Genomic DNA, 16650 nt, shown 5'->3' with positions numbered 1-16650 from the left:
CACGGCCGGCCGCGGCCTCGCCGCGGCAACACGTCGTCGTCGGTCGACACGTCTGTCACATTTGACGTGACACCGACGCACGTGGTACGTGTTCCCGGGGTTCCCCCACGCGCCTTCGCGCCGCCGCTCAGCAAGCACTGCTCCTGAACCACATCTTCGAATCCGTCCTCTCCTCTGCTCGTTGATAATTGCAGGCAGCTCCACATTTCTATTACGCCAGGTACCACGACTGCCAGTCACCGGAAGATCCTATACGTTGTTTGGTGACGGAGTCGTCATCCGAACTGGAGGTGCTGCACACGAGAAATATCGGGGAACGGAAGCAGTCGAGGTAGCAGGTGAGCAGTGTCAATACTCAGCACTGATTCTGACGCTCATGCCACGCTGCCTCGCTCCAGAAGCATTGTCTTGCATCTCTGTAGCTTGTGCCCAGAGAGCATGATGCAGCACGAGGACAATGGACCAGTGCTGGAACTATTCGACGTGGTCCACGACGAACCCTTAAACGAAGATGACGGACAGTCTTCATTCAGCCACACCATTTCCTCCGTGAACATATCGCACGCGTCCGGGCATTACGCGTCTAGTCCTCTCACGCTGGAACACGAGGTGAACGCCTTGGATGACCCCGGATCACATTCTCCGACTTTGCTGCAGGACGTCGAAGATTCAATTCCGCCCTTCTCTGTAGAACAGCTTGAGCACGACCTCGTTGCTCTGCTCAAGCAGAATGATTCCACTGTCTCTTCTGCACTGCTCAGCGTCGCAGCGCAGCGACAAGGGTCGCAACCGGTCGCGGGCGAGCCTTCCGCCCTCACAGGCAATCCTTCTATGACGCAACTTCAGAACTTCGATGCCCTATGTCCAAGCTTCAGTGCCCTGGCTGCGGTGCTCCACGCTGTACAGACGGCAGGCGACCAGAATGGACGGCCAAACCATGATTTTGTCTCATCAGGGCCGGACTTTGGACCTCAACCTTTGGACGAGGACCACGCGAAGAAGCGGACGCGGAATGCACCTGCGTTTCATTCCTTGACCGTGGACGAAGACATACAAGGCCTGAGTGGCATCAGCGGCGCGGGCAGCGGAAATGCGAGTGGGACGGATGGTTCGGAGTACCTATACGACGAGGAAGGAGAAAGCGAGCGCGACGTGGACGCAGACGTCACTATTGGTCGAATACGGTACTCTTCGTCTCCTGATCCTGCGGGCTCTGCCGCAGAAGAAGACCCGTCACCCGTCCCGAACGACTTCACCGACATCGGCGATATCATGCATCATTACACTCACTTCGACCAGGATGACGAGGACGATGAAGTGGATCAGCTGGACGCCGAACTAGCGTCGTCGCCTGTCGAAAGCAATATCCTGGCGCTACCCCGTTATCACCCTTTGCCACGGCCAGCCGCCCATGACACAGCAGACGCTATACCAGAGCTTGACGAATTGGAGAGTGATGGCGAGCAGCTTGTGGCGTCGACGTCAAGAAGTGTTGCGATTACTGGTACCGCAGAGAAGCCATCGAAGAAACCTCAGGAGAGGAGAGAACCGGAGAAGGGCGCTCAGGCCCATGTTTGCGAGGAGTGCTCGAAGACGTTCAGTCGCCGGAGCGACATGCTTCGGCACACGCGCATACATACAGGCGAGCGACCATTCGTATGCCCGGAGGCCGGCTGTAGCAAGACGTTCATCCAGGTGAGTGTGTCGTCTCTCATCTGCTGTTTGTTCTGACACCGTCCCTTAGCGGTCCGCACTGCATGTACACATGCGTGTCCACACTGGAGAGAAGCCACATATATGCGAGTACCCCGGTTGTGGTAAGACGTTTGGCGACTCCAGTAGCTTGGCTCGACATCGGCGGACGCATACCGGGAAGCGGCCCTACAAGTGCGAGCACCCTGTATGTGACAAGACCTTCACCCGTCGGACAACCTTGACCACGCACATGAAGACTCATGATCCGACTTGGGAGCCAGACCCCAATATGTGAGTGACTCGTCTCCTGTTCTAGAACACGAAACTCATGGTCCCACAGCAAGTATAATTTTAGGGCAAAGAAGGTCAAGCTCGACAATGCAGACCAAGACCAGGAGCTGCAAGATTCGGTCCGGACACTCTCCGCGTTGCTCACACAGGGCGAACCACAACCTGGGTCATCGTCAACGAATCAACCACTCGAACCGCAATTGGCAGCAAGTATCGGTGAAGAGCTCGCCGCAGCTCTCGCAGAGGCACAGGCCCAGATTTTCGAGGAAGACGACGAGGATGATGACGAAAGTTCCGGTCAGGAGCTGGGCGACGGCGAGATGAATGGTTCCAATACAAGCGGAGTCGGAGACGAAGGCGGTGCGCCTTCAAGGGTCGAACGCGAGGCGCCTCTCGAGATACACTTGCAGGATACGTTGGGAGGTGACGATGCGCTCGACTTCGCGATACCCCTTCGGAAGCGGAAGACGGACGATGTAGCGGCTGCTGTCACTGGTAAACGGAAACGATGATTATAGCAGAGACGTCAACGGTCCGAGTGCCGAGTGAGCCATATGTGTGAGTATCCCCCGAGCAGACGCAGGCAGCGAGCACTGTCATGGTCCAGCTTGTACGTGCATTCGAGTCTTTTTCTTAAGCCCCTCACGAAACTCATCCACTGACATCGTCTTGCGTGCTCAGCTGCGTATGGGCGCATGACGGACCCGACGAGGTTCGTCAAGGTCGTCAGCATGCCGCAAGTAAATCGCTTCCGTGAGCTGTTTTCTCTCAGATCGACTAACGCAGCTCGCTTGCTCGAAATCAATATCATGTTGACCGACTTTGTGGGCAGGTCGCAGGCCATCTGCAGGACACGTACTCAGCGGTACTGCCCTCTTCCGCGCAATGGAGCCGGCTCGTCGACGACTCAATGTACATACACTCATGACTTGAGCAACTCATGAGACATCGATAATCAAGGTCCATCATTTGTAATAATGTGTACCTCCGCGTTGGCGCGCAGATGGCGATCATTGCACTCTCCTTGCTATCGTACTACGTGTAGCGAGAACGTCCCTGGCCTCCACTACGCATGTCATGATTCTGAACGTTGTGCGGGACTGCCTAGCCAAACGACAAATTGGCGATAACAATAATTGTTAAATAAAAAGATTTTCTTTTTGGGCTCAACCGAGAATTGAACTCGGGACCTCGCGCACGTGACTTGGCAAATTTGGACTTATTGCACAAATTCGTCAGAAAACCCGAAGCGCGAATCATACGACTAGACCATTGGGCCGACGTTAACATGCTCGCAAAAAGTGGCCATACACTGCAGAGAAACACACTGGATGGGACGGCACCCAGGGACTGATATCCGTAGCTTCGCTTCAATTATTATTGAAGGTGATCGAGAGTGTATAAGTATAGGGAATCTAAAGTCCAATTCTCAGTAGCAGTCAATCGAGTACTATGTAGTAGAGTACTGGGTCGTGAATAAGCATTGATCCCAACCGAAGAATCATTGCCCATCCTACCCATCCAAACACGTAGTCCATCCAGATCCGTATACATCTACTGGAGACAGTCACCCACGCTACTCGGTGGAGATCACTGCTTCTCGGTGTCACCCCGTTGCGACGACTCTTCTGAAGCGCGTGTCTCGCCTTCACTGCCCACGTGCTGGTCGAACTTCCACGCCGGAGCAGGGCCGAGGAGACGGCCGGGATGGAAGATGTTCATGATCCACATCGCGAAGACGATCATGAGCGCGTCCATGATAACTGCAAACGACCCCTCAGAGCAGATCTACGCGGGAAGAAGGACGAGACACACCGAAGTAACGCTGCGTGCGGATGATGTACCCTTGCCAGCCGTTGGCGAGCTCGACGGTACGGTACCACGAACTGTTACAAGTCAGATAACGGAGGGCACCGGTAGGGTGGTGATATACGTACCGGACGTAGATGCACGCGCTGCTGAATGCGAGTGCGCCGACCATCTGCTTCGTCTTGGAGTCGAGCGTGTATCCAGTCTTCTCGATCGGGCGGCCGCCGATGGGCTTGTTGTAGAGGTATCGGAAGACGAACTCGGTCGCAAGCAGCATGTAGAAGGTGATGGCGACTACAGAACCCATGTGAGCAGCCGGGATAGCAGAGCTTAGGGGCTGGCGTACCAGTCTGGAATATGATACCGCCCAGCATCGTGTTTCCACCAGGCTTGGCACTCTTGTTTTGATTCACCGCCGCGTCTGCACTCGCGCCTCCCAATGCCTGGATAATGAGGGCAATAATATCCTATGGGGGCGTATATCAGCACGGAGTGAAGACGCATTGCGAGCACACGTACACAGCTAATGAACACGATCGTGTCTGACAGGAGGTTAGATACAAGACATGCACAGAAACAATCCGAAGGTATACGTACACCACCTCGCGCTGAGCCTACTATATTGCTGCCCGAGGCGATGGATGACTTGACCCAGGGTTATGAAACTTGCAGCGACGAGGGGAGTGGGTGCCAGAATCGTGCATACGATCCTGCAAAGGGGTTAGCGGACTGGCGCGTTTGTCCAGCATTGCAACTCACTGAATGAGGTACGGTGTATTAATATGGATGTTGTAGGAGGACCACAGGCGAGCGCCGTGCCCGATAAGTTCCATGATGCCCGCAAGAACCACGGTAAAGAGCAGCCACCACAGCCGGTAACGGATGGCTTGTACTAGGTGGAATACTGATCAAAGTCAAAATGGGTGCCTGAGAAGCTATGTAATGAATAACTCGACGTACTTGTAGACAATGCGAAGAGGACAATGAACAGAATGCCGATCCACGCATCCGGCGTATATCCATACGGCGAGACGGCCGTGTACGTCGTTGCCTTCAGCTCTGAAAGATTGAGAGCGTCAGTCTGGATCGTCACATAGCGAAGCGGCGTTCGCACCTTGGAAATGCATCTTTGCGCAAAGGAAGGGAAGGAAGCGGCGGGGAAGCTCGCTGATCAAAGCAGGGTTCGTGGACAAAGAGGTGGATGTATGGAGCGCGAGGTCGGCGCGAGGCTGCCTCCGCAACCATGCCGGCACTTGGCTTGCGGGGCCGCTGGCCGGCAATATGTCAGAAACGTCAGACGGATGACTCACGCCTCCTCCCAATGCGGGGCCAGGGGCAGCGGAGACCGGTTCACCCACCCCGAGGAGCCCACCGCCCATGGGGCTAGGGCGTCCTGATTGGCTGAGCGGTCGACAGGCAGGCGTCTGCACCGCAAGGCACATCGCTGGGCACTCCGATCGAGGCGAATGTTCCTGATCTCGATCACTTCCCTGGCTGCCTCAGGCGCCCTTGTCCCGTACTCAGTAATACAGAGGCTGCGGGGGCGGCAAAACCAGGCCGACAGACTTCGGACACTCGACGACAAAAGAACGACAGGTTTTAAATTAGAGAAATCCAAAAACAACAACTCTGAAATGCACGGTACCACAAAGGTCGAGCCCGTGCCAGCGTTCTAGAGAGCTCGGCACCGCCGACGCCCCATCGCACTAATACTGTTCCTTGGAAAGCCCGTTGTCTGAAACCATCCCAAATTCTGCTTCGGAGCCCTGGGACTTCCCCGCTTGCATGGTACCAATGTTCTTGTCCGCTTTCCAATCGACACCGTAGCCCAAGAGACGGCCCGGGTGGAAGATGTTGAGCGTCCACAAAGCAAGGACGATCATGAGCGCGTCCATGACCACTAAGAAACTGTCAGTTCACAAACGAGGCGAAGGGCATGAGGTCCTACCGAAATAGCGCTGCGTGTGGATGATCCTTCCTTCCCAACCATCACCGAGTTCCTTTCGTCAACATCAGTTAAAGCTCATATGATATGAGGATTGGACGGGTGACGTACGATACACCGATACCATGTCCTAACATTCCGAACGGTCAGTAAGTGCAACAAAGTCGCGAGAACGTAGCGTCACGTACCGAACGTAGAAGCAGAGACTGCTGAAGACCAAGGCCGCGACCATCTGCTGCATCTTACTCTCGAAGGTGTACCCAGTCTTGATGATTGCACGGCCGCGTATCGGCCAGTCATTATAGCAACGCAAGAAGAACTCGGCGGCAAGGCCAACGTAGAATGTGATAGCAACTAGAAGACAATGAGTTAAGGCTAACGGCCACATCGAAATGTGCGACTCGCCAGTCTGGAAAATGATACCAGCCAACATGATGTCGCTACCGCCCTTCGGGCTCTTGTTGTTGTTCACAGCAGCGGCGGCAGCAGCGCCGCCCAGAGCCTGTACGATAAGCGAGATGATGTCCTACAGCCAAAATCAGTATCAAAACCTGAGAAGCTAGCTCGACAGCATGAACATACGCAGCTGACGAAGACGATCGTATCTGATAGCCCATATCAGTTTTCTGCTGCGGAGGATGGACGGGAAACGTAGTTACGTACACCGTCGTGCACTCAATCGGCTGTACTGCTGCCCGAGGCGGCGGATGACGTGCCCGAGGATTATGAAGTTGGCGGCAATGAGCGGAGTCGGTCCGATAATCGTGCAAATGATCCTGCGAGTAGACCTGTGAGAACGACGCTCCGCAGGAAGACCGCCAGTACTCACTGCATAGAGAAGGCCGTGTGCGAAAGTACGTCGTACGACGCCCACAATCGTCCTGCCCATCCGACAGCTTCTAGGATGCCCGCGACAACCGCGGTCCCGGCCAAAAACCACATGCGGTACCGTACAGCTTGAAAGAAATGCAAAACTGACGTAAAAATCAGACTGTCAGATGTTGGGTCTCCACCGTCGAATGCACCACTGGCATAGCTTACCCGTCGTCAGAACAAAGAGGACAACCATGAGGATGCCCACCCATGCAGTCGGCGTGTACCCATAAGGCGATATCTGCACCGACTCAGCATACCCTATTCAACGCTTGTGCTCAGCACCATGCAGTCTCGAGTAGAACAGCCACGCCAAACGCGCAACCCACCTGACAGACTGGCACCAGCCCACGGATGGGCACAAGTAGGACAGAGAGGCATGAACGGCGAGGGTCAGAACAAAGATGCACGGAGCTGGCAGTGTTGAACAACTTCATATAAGAACCCTAGCGACCCGATCTCCACGCCGCAGCTTGCCACCAGGCGTAAGCTAGCATGACATTCTCGGAGGCATCAATATGACATATGAACGTTTCTGGCCGCGGCTGGGTTTGAGCTGGGTGCAGCAAGGATGATACGGGCGGCGCGAACTGGGCATACCGATGTGCGCACGAAGACACTGCCACTTGCGGGACAGCTTCTGTCTTGATGGCCGCGTAGCTGCCTGTAGCTGAGTGGCTTCAATGAGAAAAGATATGTAGATCAACAAGGAGTCTCGGAGTAGCTGATTTGTTCCATATGCGGTAGCATATATCGTGGACGCCGCTGTCGTCGATCAACAAGAATATGATCTCGAGTGGCGGTGTCGATAACGAAGGGTGAATATGTTGGATGGACAGGATAACGAGTTGGATGCGCGGGATGCCGGACAATGCAAGAACACCGGACGGGATTCGAAGGCTGAGATGCAGCGGTCACTGAGCCACTGGAGACGGTGCGTACACAGAACTAGTAATCACATTCAGAATACTGTGCGCCGACATAGACGCAAACGAGTAGCATTGCAAGTTCTGACACTCACCTTATCATTGATAGACCTATCACTCTCGACGCGCACTTCCTTTCAGCCGCAGTCATGAAGAGATGGAACGCCTGGGTATGAAGGCGTTCCACCATTGTCACAGCCGTCTTCATACTTCCGCGCATCATTTCTCACGATAGAACTCCTTGTGTAACCAATGTACTGTCGCGCGACGTCGGCACAGCGCAGCACGTCAGTGGGGATACGGGGGCGGTAAAACCAGGCCGACAAGACGTCGGACACTCGACGACAAAAGGTACATCATATCACATTCAAGAACAACAATTCTGAAATGCACGGTACCACAAAGTCCGAGCCCATGCCAACGTTCTGGAGAGCTCGGCACCGCCGACGCCCCATCGCACTAATACTGTTCCTTGGCAAGCCCGTTGTCTGAAAACATCCCAAATCCTGCTTCGGAGCCCTGGGACTTCCCGGCTTGCATGGTACCAATGTTCTTGTCGGCTTTCCAATCGACACCGCAGCCCATGAGACGGCCCGGGTGGAATATGTTGAGCGTCCACATAGCAAGGACGATCATGAGCGCGTCCATGACCACTGAGAGACTGTCAATGCACAAACGAGGCAGATGGCACGAGATCCTACCGAAATAGCGCTGCGTGTGGATGATCCTTCCTTCCCACCCATCACCCAGTTCCTTTCGCGAACGTCAGTTAAAGCTCATAGTATGATATGAGGATTGGACGGGTGACGTACGATACACCGATACCATGTCCTAACATTCCGAATGGTCAGCGAGTGCAACAAAGTCGCGAGAACGTGCGCGACGTACCGAACGTAGAAGCAGAGACTGCATCAGGAAAATACCCCCCTGAGAATTCCCGGGCAATGGTCGATATTCTCGGGAATACTCAGAAGGTCAGTAATCGACCATCATTCCGAGACTAATATCAAGAATTCTCAGAGCAGTGTACACCTTGTGAGAACGTGCCAGTAATTTCTAAGTAAATCTATTCCGATACCAGTGCAAGTGGGGACAAGTGATATTTCGCCGAAAGCGTGGAATGGCGCATGCAAGTCATGGCGCCATTCACGCATGTATTGGGCACCACCATGCGAAGTTCGAATAGTAGACATATCAATTGCGATTTGGGTAAGGTACTGTACATCGCGCGCATCTCTTGACCGCCTATCTAAGAGTAGCCTACATGATCACTCACCCACCTCCACCGCCGAGTCCGTCACTAGCACAGAGAGAGCACGTACACATCCGCGTTTGCTGTGAGGTGCATGTCCGAGTTGCCTTGCAAATTATGCGTCCACTCACAAGGTGGGTAAGCCCGGCTGACCGCACCCGCCCGAGGTTTGAAAGAAAGGGGCTTGCGTATGGTATTTGGTTGAGTCGGTGGCGCGTAGGTAACATACAAGGGAGGCGAGTGTGAGCATTGGATCTGCCAGTCCGTCGGCGCGTCCACGAAAGAAATTTTGAGGTTTCCTGTCACTGTCAGTCGCGCCGGGGCACCGACTCAGATGTGGGGTCGACGTACAGGAGTGGCCAGGGGTCCTAGCCCCATTCATGCCCGCGGCTGTGCACGGTGCACCCCTGTGAGACGCGGGACACGTTCTGCTGGAGGTTCTGCGTGAGGTTGGCGAGGATCGGCGCGTCGGGATAGTCCGTGAGCACGACGAGGGAAGGCGGGCGGGCGAGGGTGGACGTGAGGAGCGATAGCAATGCACACCCCGCGCCCAACTCGACCACTGTCCATCCGGTGCGTGACTGAGGGGAGCGCGGGAGGGGGCGTACATACCAGTCTTCGCTTCCAGCGGGATGAGCCCGCGCCCGATGCGCTCTGCGAGGAGGAGCGAGGGCGAGAAGAAGTGGTCCGCTTACAGCGTGCGCCATGTTCGCCTGTAGGGCACGGGCGTGTATTGTGCCAGTGATCAGTCGCGCCGTCCTTATCACGGGCAGAGCAGACGCACCTTCCCTGTCAACGGTGTCGTTGTACAGCCACGCGGAGGCGTCCCCTATATCATCCGAGTCCATTTTGGCCGGGTGTGTTGATTGTCGGATGAAACTAAAGTCGTGGGCGGAGGGGCGACGTCGAGGTGCAAAGTACTGAGCCGGGGACTTTGAGTTGCGTGCCAGCGGGTTGCTGTGTCACATGACTCTTTGCCAGGGATCCGGCGACTGCCAGGCGCCACGTCATGCCTTGAACCTTCCCACTCGCATTCTGCATTGACAGTACTGCACGACCTCCTCCCTCGCTACTTCGTTACCGATGTCAAGGCGCAAAACACCGAAGTTGAGTCCCTCTCGTCCTCCTCAGCGCGTCAAAATACAGCCGCCCCCTGGATATCCTCAAGGATGCCGTCCAGGCATGGCACGACAATCGCCTTCTCTGGTGTCTTTGCAAAGCTCATCGACCTGCTGCACTCCCCCGCGACGGACCCAAACGCGCTCAAGTACGTGAACACACACTCGCCATGTCCGAGCGCCCTGTTTTCGCCGCGCGCCGCGCGCAGCTCCTCGCAGACAACGAGGCCACGAAGACGCACGTCTTCTGGAAGGTCAAGAAGGTCGCGATGGAGAAGTCCCTCGACATGTACGATGAGGCGGACACGCCCGCAGAGAAGCTCGACGACAAGGCGCGTGAGTGCAGGATGCTGTTCTTGAGTGACGCGAGCTAGGCGTGGGCGCGCGTGCGCGATCATCGATGTGCTCACACAGCTGAACCAGGAGATCATTGGCCCGTACACTCTCGGTAAGCACGTCATTCTCCCATCCTCCCCTGGTCGACATGGAGGACATGAGCACTCAATGGCATCTCGCTTTGGTGACAACTGCAAGTCCGTCCTTGGCGACCTCACCATCCTCACCGGCGGCCAGGTTGTCACCAACGAGCTCGACATGAAGCTCGAGCAGCTCACCCCCGACATGCTTGGCTCTTTCGGGTCCATCACCATCACGAAGGAGGACACCATTGTCCTCAACGGCGAGGGCTCCAAGGATGCTATCCAGCAGCGCTGCGAACAGATCCGCTCCCTCATTGCGGAGCCCACGACAAGTGAGTATGACCGTACTAAGCTCCAGAAGCACCTCGCGAAGCTCTCGGGCGGTGTCGCGGTCATCAAGGTTGGTGGCTCTTCCGAGGTCGAGGTCGGCGAGAAGAAGGACCGTTACGACGATGCCTCAACGCCACGCGCGCGGCCATCGAGGAGGGTATCCTCCCCGGCGGTGGTGTCGCTCTCCTCAAGGCATCCCTCGCCCTCACCAGCAAAGCTCCTGGCTCGCAGGCGACGGCCTCGCCCGACGTCAAGCCCATCCCGACCGCCAACTTCGACCAGGACCTCGGTGTGTCCATCATCAAGCGCGCGCTCTCGCACCCCGCACGGACCATCCTCAAGAACGCGGGCGAGGAAAGCTCTGTCCTCGTCGGCACCATGATCCAGCAGTACGGCGCGGAGGACAAGTTTGCTTGGGGCTATGACGCGAGCAAGGGTGAGTGGGTGGACATGATCAAGGGCGGTATCGTCGATCCCCTCAAGGTCATTCGTACCGCGCTTGTCGACGCGGCCGGTGTTGCGAGCTTACTCACCACGAGCGAGGCGTGCGTCGTCGAGGCTCCGGAAGAGAAGGCTCCTGCGGCACCGGGCGACGGTATGGGCGGCATGGGCTTCTGAGCGGGGTGTCGTCGTTGAGTTGTGGGCGTGGATCTCCTTCCGCGTGACCGATAGGCGACTGGCTCTCTCTTGCAGACCTGCACCTCGCCGCATGACTCGCGTGGCTCATCACCCTCGCAGGCGGGATGCTCGCCGATGATGGCACGGTAGCGATCGGGAAGCTTGAGGCGCACGTCGGCGAGCCTGGCAGCGGGTTCGCGCTCGTGAAGGACTTCTCCGTCGTGGAGGCGCGGCGGCGCGCTGGCCTGACCGTGTCGGACCTCGAACTGCGCAAACGTCAGAACAGGTTGGCGGCGTTCTGGGATGCGGTGAGGGAGATGCTTGAAGAACCGTATTATTCGGGCACACGGCGTGACACTGAGGTCGGCGAGAAGAAGGGCATAACACTAGACAGATGGGCGTGGCTGGATGGGTGGGGCGTGCGGATGCGGTGTTTGCGAGGGTCATGGCTGGAAGATACTACGCAGAATGTAGAGACCTGATACTGTAGCTACTGTAATAGATGGTCGTCAATATCATTTATCTGACCCATTATCATGTGCATATGAATCCGTGCTGTGAATATGGTCAGGAGAGCTGAATAGTACCTGCATTGTATGCAGAAACACCAAGTAATGTCCAGCTACTGCCTGAGAAACCTCGTAATTCTGACTCGACGAGGCTGGACATGGCTATTTCTGCGGTTTATCAGATACGAGGTAAAACTCAATATTACCGCGAAAGCTTGATGATTCTTCAGTGTTTACGGTAATTCTCAGGTGGGTTATTTCCTGATGTGCTGAATACCAAGGCCGCGACCATCTGCTGCATCTTACTCTCAAAGACGTACCCGGTCTTGATGACCGCACGGCCGCGTATCGGCCAGTCTTTAAAGCAACGCAGGAAGAACTCGGCGGCGAGGACAACATAGAATGTGATAGCAACTAGAAGACAATGAGTTAAGACTAACGGCCACATCGAAATGTGCGACTCGCCAGTCTGGAAAATGATGCCAGCCAGCATGATGTCGCTACCGCCCTTCGGGCTCTTGTTGTTGTTCACAGCAGCGGCGGCAGCAGCGCCGCCCAGAGCCTGTACGATAAGCGAGATGATGTCCTACAGCCAAAATCAGTATCAAAACCTGAGAAGCTAGCTCGACAGCATGAACATACGCAGCTGACGAAGACGATCGTATCTGATAGCCCATATCAGTTTTCTGCTGCGGAGGATGGACGGGAAACGTAGTTACGTACACCGTCGTGCACTCAACCGGCTGTACTGCTGCCCGAGGCGGCGGATGACGTGCCCAAGGATAATGAAGTTGGCGGCAATGAGCGGAGTCGGTCCGATAATCGTGCAAATGATCCTGCGAGTAGACCTGTGAGAACGACGCTCCTCAGGAAGACCGCCAGCACTCACTGCATAGAGAAGGCCATGTGCGAAAGTACGTCGTACGACGCCCACAATCGTCCTACCCATCCGACAGCTTCTAGGATGCCCGCGACAACCGCGGTCCCGGCCAAAAACCACATGCGGTACCGTAGAGCTTGAAAGAAATGCAAAACTGACGTAGAATTCAGACTGTCAGATGTTGTGTCTCCACCGTCGAACGCACCATAGCTTACCCGTCGTCAGAACAAAGAGGACGACCATGAGGATGCCCACCCATGCAGTCGGCGTGTACCCATAAGGCGATATCTGCACCGACCCAGCATATCCTGTTCAAGGCTTGTGCTCAGCACATGCAGTCTCGAGTAGAACGACCACGCCAAACGCGCAACCCACCTAACGAATTGCCACCGGGATTGGCACAAGTAGGACAGACAGGCATGACTCACGGCGACGTCGAGAACAGAGATGCACGGAGCTGGCAGTGTTGAACGACTTCATATAAAAACCCTAGCGACGCGATTTCCACGCCGCAGCTTGCCACCGGGGGTAAGCTAGCATGACATTCTCGGAGGCCCATCACATATGAACGTTTCTGGCCGCGGCTGGGTTTGGGCTGGGTGCAGCAAGGATGATACGGGCGGCGCGAACTGGGCATACCGATGTAGACCGATGTGCGCATGAAGACACTGCCACTTGCGGCACAGCTTCTGTCTTGATGGCCGCGTAGCTGCCTGTAGCTGCGTGGCTTCAATGAGAAAAGATAGCTTAACAAGGAGTAGCTGATTTGTTCCATATGCGGTAGCACACATCGTGGATGCCGCTGTCGTCGATCAATAAGAATATGATCTCGAGTGGCAGCGTCGATAACGGAGGGTAAATCTGTTGGATGAGTTGTTGAGCAGCCCCAAAGCAGCCCCGCTGCGATTTGCTGTGGGACTCTACCCTGTGTTACAAGCGATGTTCAACTCACTCGTCGTTCACCCGCCTCCTGTTTCCGCACGCCATAGCCAGAGTAACTTCGGGCACGACGGGTCATTCTTTCCCTCCGGACCGGGTAACGAGTTGGATGCGCGGGATGCCGGACAATGTAAGAACACCGGACGTGATTCGGGCTTCGAAGGCTGAGATGCAGCGGTCACTGAGCCACTGGAGACGGTGCGTACACAGAACTAGTAATCACATTCAGACTCTTAATACTTCCGCGCGTCATTAATCACGATAGAAACTCCTCGTGTAACCAACGTACCGTCGCGCGACGTCGGCATTGACAGCGCAGCATGTCAGTGGGGATGCGGGGGCGGTAAAATCAGGCCGACAAGACGTCTGACACTCGACGACAAGGGTTAAATCAGATCACGTTCAAGAACAACAATTCTAAAAGGTACGGTACCACAAAGTCCGATCCCATGCCAGCGTTCTAGAGATCGGCACCGTCGACGCCACGTCGTACTAATACTGTTCCTTGGGGAGCCCGTTGCCTGAGAGCATCCCAAATGCTGCTTCGGAGTCCTGGGACTGCACAGCTTGCATGACAATGTTCTTGTCGGCTCTCCACTCGACACCGTAACCCAGGAGATGGCCTGGGTGGAATATGTTGAGCGTCCACATCGCAAGGACGATCATGAGGGCGTCCATGATCACTGAGAGCCTGAGTCAGTTCACAGACAAGGCGGATGGCACAAGGTCCTACCGAAATAGCGCTGCGTGTGAATGATCCGTCCTTCCCAACCATCACCCAGTTCCTTTCGTGAGTGTCAGCTATAGCTCAGATGAGGATTCGACCAATAGCGTACAATGCACCTATACCATGTCCTAACATTCAACATAGTCAGCAAGTGCAACAAACTTGCGAGAACGTGCGTGACGTACCGAACGTAAAAGCAGAGACTGCTGAAGACCAAGGCTGCGACCATCTGCTGCATCTTTTTATTGAAGACATACCCAGTCTTAATGATCGTACGGCCACGTATCGGCCAATCATAAGAATAACGCAGGAAGAACTCGGCGGCGAGGATAACATATAATGTGATAGCAGCTAGAACGCGATGAGTTGAGGCTCAGCGCCACATTGGGATATGTGATTCACCAGTCTGGAAAACGATACCAGCCAACATAATGTCGCTACCGCCTTTCGCGCTCTTGTGGTTGTTCACAGCGGCGGAGGCAGCAGCACCGCCCAGAGCTTGGACGACAAGCGAAATGAAGTCCTATCACCACAATCAGTATCGAAACCTGAGCTACTAGCTCGACCTAGCTCGACAGCGCGTACATACGCAGCTGACAAAGATGATCGTATCTAAGAGCCCATATCAGCTATTCGCTACGGGGGAGCGATGGCTGGGAAACGTACACCATCGTGCACTCAGCCGACTGTACTGCTGTCCAAGGCGACGAATGACGTGCCCGAGGATAATGAAGTTAGCGGCGATGAGCGGAGTCGGTCCGATAATTGTGCAAATGATTCTGCGAGTCGTCCTGTGAGGAATGCCACCCCTCACATGCGTGACAAGCACTTACTGCATTGAAAAGGCCGTGTTTGAATATACGTTGTACGACGCCCACAATCGGCCTACCCACCCCAACGATTCAAGGATGCCCGCGAGAACTGCCGTCCAAACCAAGAACCACATGCGATATCGTATAGCTTGAAAGAAATGCAAAACTATGACGGGCATCAGCATGCTAATCGCCCTGGGTTCACTGTCAAACGCATCGAGACTTACTCGTAGTCAAAACAAAGAGGACAAGCATAAGGATACCCAGCCATCTAGCCGGTATGTATCCATAAGGCGATGCTTGTACCGACACGGCGTATGCTGTTTGAAGAGTGGGTCTAAGCACCACGACGCAGTCTCGAGTAGAACAGTATTGCCCAAACGCGCGACTCACCTTGCGGATGCATGATACAAGAAGGCAAGACAGGAGAGAACAAGAACGGTGAGTATGAGAACAAAGATGCAGAGCTAGTTTTGAGCGGCTTCATATAAACCTAGCGGCCAGGGATCCGCGCCGCAGCTTGTCACCGGACGTCAGCTAGCATGACACGCTCGGATGCATCGCCCAGGAACGTTTCCTGGGCGCAGTTATGTACGCAGCTGGGTGCAAGGATGATACGGGCGGCGCGAACCGGACAGGTGTGCGTACGACGACACTGCCATGGGAAACACGGCTTGTGCTTTGATTGACCGCGTAGCTGCGCTTTCGATGAGAAAAGATACCGTAATACTGAAGGGTAGCGTTGAGAAGCTGGTTCATCCCAACAGTGGCAGTATTTTGCACGGCGTTGTCCCTTGATCAAAATGATCTCGAGTGGCGGTCTGTGCTGCGGCTTGCTGTAAGGACTCTACTTACTGTGTAAAGCGAGCGATGTTTCACTTTCTCGTTGTTCAGCCCGTCTCCTGTTGCCGCAGACCATGGCCTAAGTAACGACGATGGATCGTTCTTTCCCTCCGGCGACGGGATGACGAGTTGGATCGGCCGGTGTGTGGGATGCTGGAGGGATTTGAGCTTCGGGGGAGGTGCGGGGGCCACCCATGTCACCGATCCGCTGACAACGGTGTGTACACAGAACAGTGATCACAGTCAATATGTCGTGCGCCGACAGGACGCCTAGATGCAAACGAGTGGCATTCCATGTTCCGACGCCCACCTTACCATTGATAAACCTCCATTCGCAGTTCAGTGTCAGCCACAGTCATGAAACGGACAGCCCGTGACGGCATCGGGGCAGCGACTGGACTAGGCAGCATCAGTCCTACAAAACGCACAACAGTAGGCACTACCATACGTACATGTAGAAGTCACCATGGTCTGACGTTTGCTAGCGCCGCAGCCTGCTTAGTGTGAACGCCAGTAAGGTTGGGTATAGCCTCGGGGCCCGGGACACTTGCATGACTAGTCTGATCTCGTCCCGCTGCCCTACTTGCCCTGCCGGTGTGTACCCCATTGCCTGATATTCCCTGATATTCGACCCTCGGCCTGATCACACTGACGACCTAGAGGC

General features: G+C 55.3%; 6 protein-coding genes and 1 non-coding gene across 7 annotated transcripts; 2 read left to right on the top strand and 5 right to left on the bottom strand.

Annotated features, from left to right (window-relative positions):
• Positions 1 to 441: 441 nt before the first annotated feature.
• On the top strand, positions 442 to 2498 carry C8Q71DRAFT_853600 (uncharacterized protein; the record flags this gene model as incomplete). Its single annotated transcript, XM_047926959.1, has 3 exons — positions 442 to 1695; positions 1745 to 1986; positions 2036 to 2498. 3 exons carry the CDS (start codon positions 442 to 444, stop codon positions 2496 to 2498), a joined length of 1959 nt encoding a protein of 652 aa, XP_047784147.1.
• A 650-nt stretch (positions 2499 to 3148) lies between these two features.
• On the bottom strand, positions 3149 to 3265 carry C8Q71DRAFT_t12. The gene has a single exon. It is a non-coding gene; the product is annotated as a tRNA-Pro (tRNA).
• A 2-nt stretch (positions 3266 to 3267) lies between these two features.
• Positions 3268 to 5122, bottom strand: C8Q71DRAFT_735824 (RTA1-domain-containing protein). The gene is made up of 9 exons (XM_047922512.1): positions 4910 to 5122; positions 4756 to 4854; positions 4555 to 4699; positions 4393 to 4505; positions 4315 to 4337; positions 4142 to 4262; positions 3924 to 4089; positions 3802 to 3872; positions 3268 to 3749 (listed from the first exon to the last, which is right to left on the bottom strand). The coding sequence occupies exons 1-9, from the start codon at positions 4920 to 4922 to the stop codon at positions 3577 to 3579; spliced, it is 924 nt and encodes a 307-aa protein (XP_047784146.1). The 5' UTR covers positions 4923 to 5122; the 3' UTR covers positions 3268 to 3576.
• A 3591-nt stretch (positions 5123 to 8713) lies between these two features.
• C8Q71DRAFT_735814 (uncharacterized protein) lies at positions 8714 to 9626 on the bottom strand. Its single transcript, XM_047922511.1, has 2 exons — positions 9576 to 9626; positions 8714 to 9504 (listed from the first exon to the last, which is right to left on the bottom strand). Exon 2 carries the CDS (start codon positions 9496 to 9498, stop codon positions 9160 to 9162), a length of 339 nt encoding a protein of 112 aa, XP_047784145.1. The 5' UTR covers positions 9499 to 9504; positions 9576 to 9626; the 3' UTR covers positions 8714 to 9159.
• A 787-nt stretch (positions 9627 to 10413) lies between these two features.
• Positions 10414 to 11276, top strand: C8Q71DRAFT_794274 (chaperonin Cpn60/TCP-1 family; the record flags this gene model as incomplete). The annotated part of the gene is made up of 2 exons (XM_047925529.1): positions 10414 to 10752; positions 10812 to 11276. 2 exons carry the CDS (start codon positions 10414 to 10416, stop codon positions 11274 to 11276), a joined length of 804 nt encoding a protein of 267 aa, XP_047784144.1.
• Positions 11277 to 11835: 559 nt separating this feature from the next.
• On the bottom strand, positions 11836 to 13086 carry C8Q71DRAFT_877967 (RTA1 like protein-domain-containing protein; the record flags this gene model as incomplete). Its single annotated transcript, XM_047928434.1, has 6 exons — positions 11836 to 12371; positions 12428 to 12450; positions 12509 to 12621; positions 12675 to 12819; positions 12881 to 12973; positions 13041 to 13086. 6 exons carry the CDS (start codon positions 13084 to 13086, stop codon positions 12012 to 12014), a joined length of 780 nt encoding a protein of 259 aa, XP_047784143.1. The 3' UTR covers positions 11836 to 12011.
• A 1010-nt stretch (positions 13087 to 14096) lies between these two features.
• On the bottom strand, positions 14097 to 15440 carry C8Q71DRAFT_698988 (RTA1-domain-containing protein; the record flags this gene model as incomplete). Its single annotated transcript, XM_047920048.1, has 8 exons — positions 14097 to 14287; positions 14338 to 14389; positions 14504 to 14682; positions 14734 to 14854; positions 14921 to 14943; positions 14998 to 15110; positions 15165 to 15309; positions 15371 to 15440. Coding segments are annotated over 8 exons (894 nt in total), but the record flags the coding sequence as incomplete, so codon positions are not given.
• Positions 15441 to 16650: the final 1210 nt, after the last annotated feature.

This window comes from Rhodofomes roseus (genome assembly GCF_022264815.1).
Source record: "Rhodofomes roseus strain CIRM-BRFM 1785 chromosome Unknown C8Q71scaffold_2, whole genome shotgun sequence".
Lineage (NCBI taxonomy): Eukaryota > Fungi > Basidiomycota > Agaricomycetes > Polyporales > Fomitopsidaceae > Rhodofomes > Rhodofomes roseus.
This window is presented reverse-complemented; position numbering and strand designations above follow the sequence as displayed.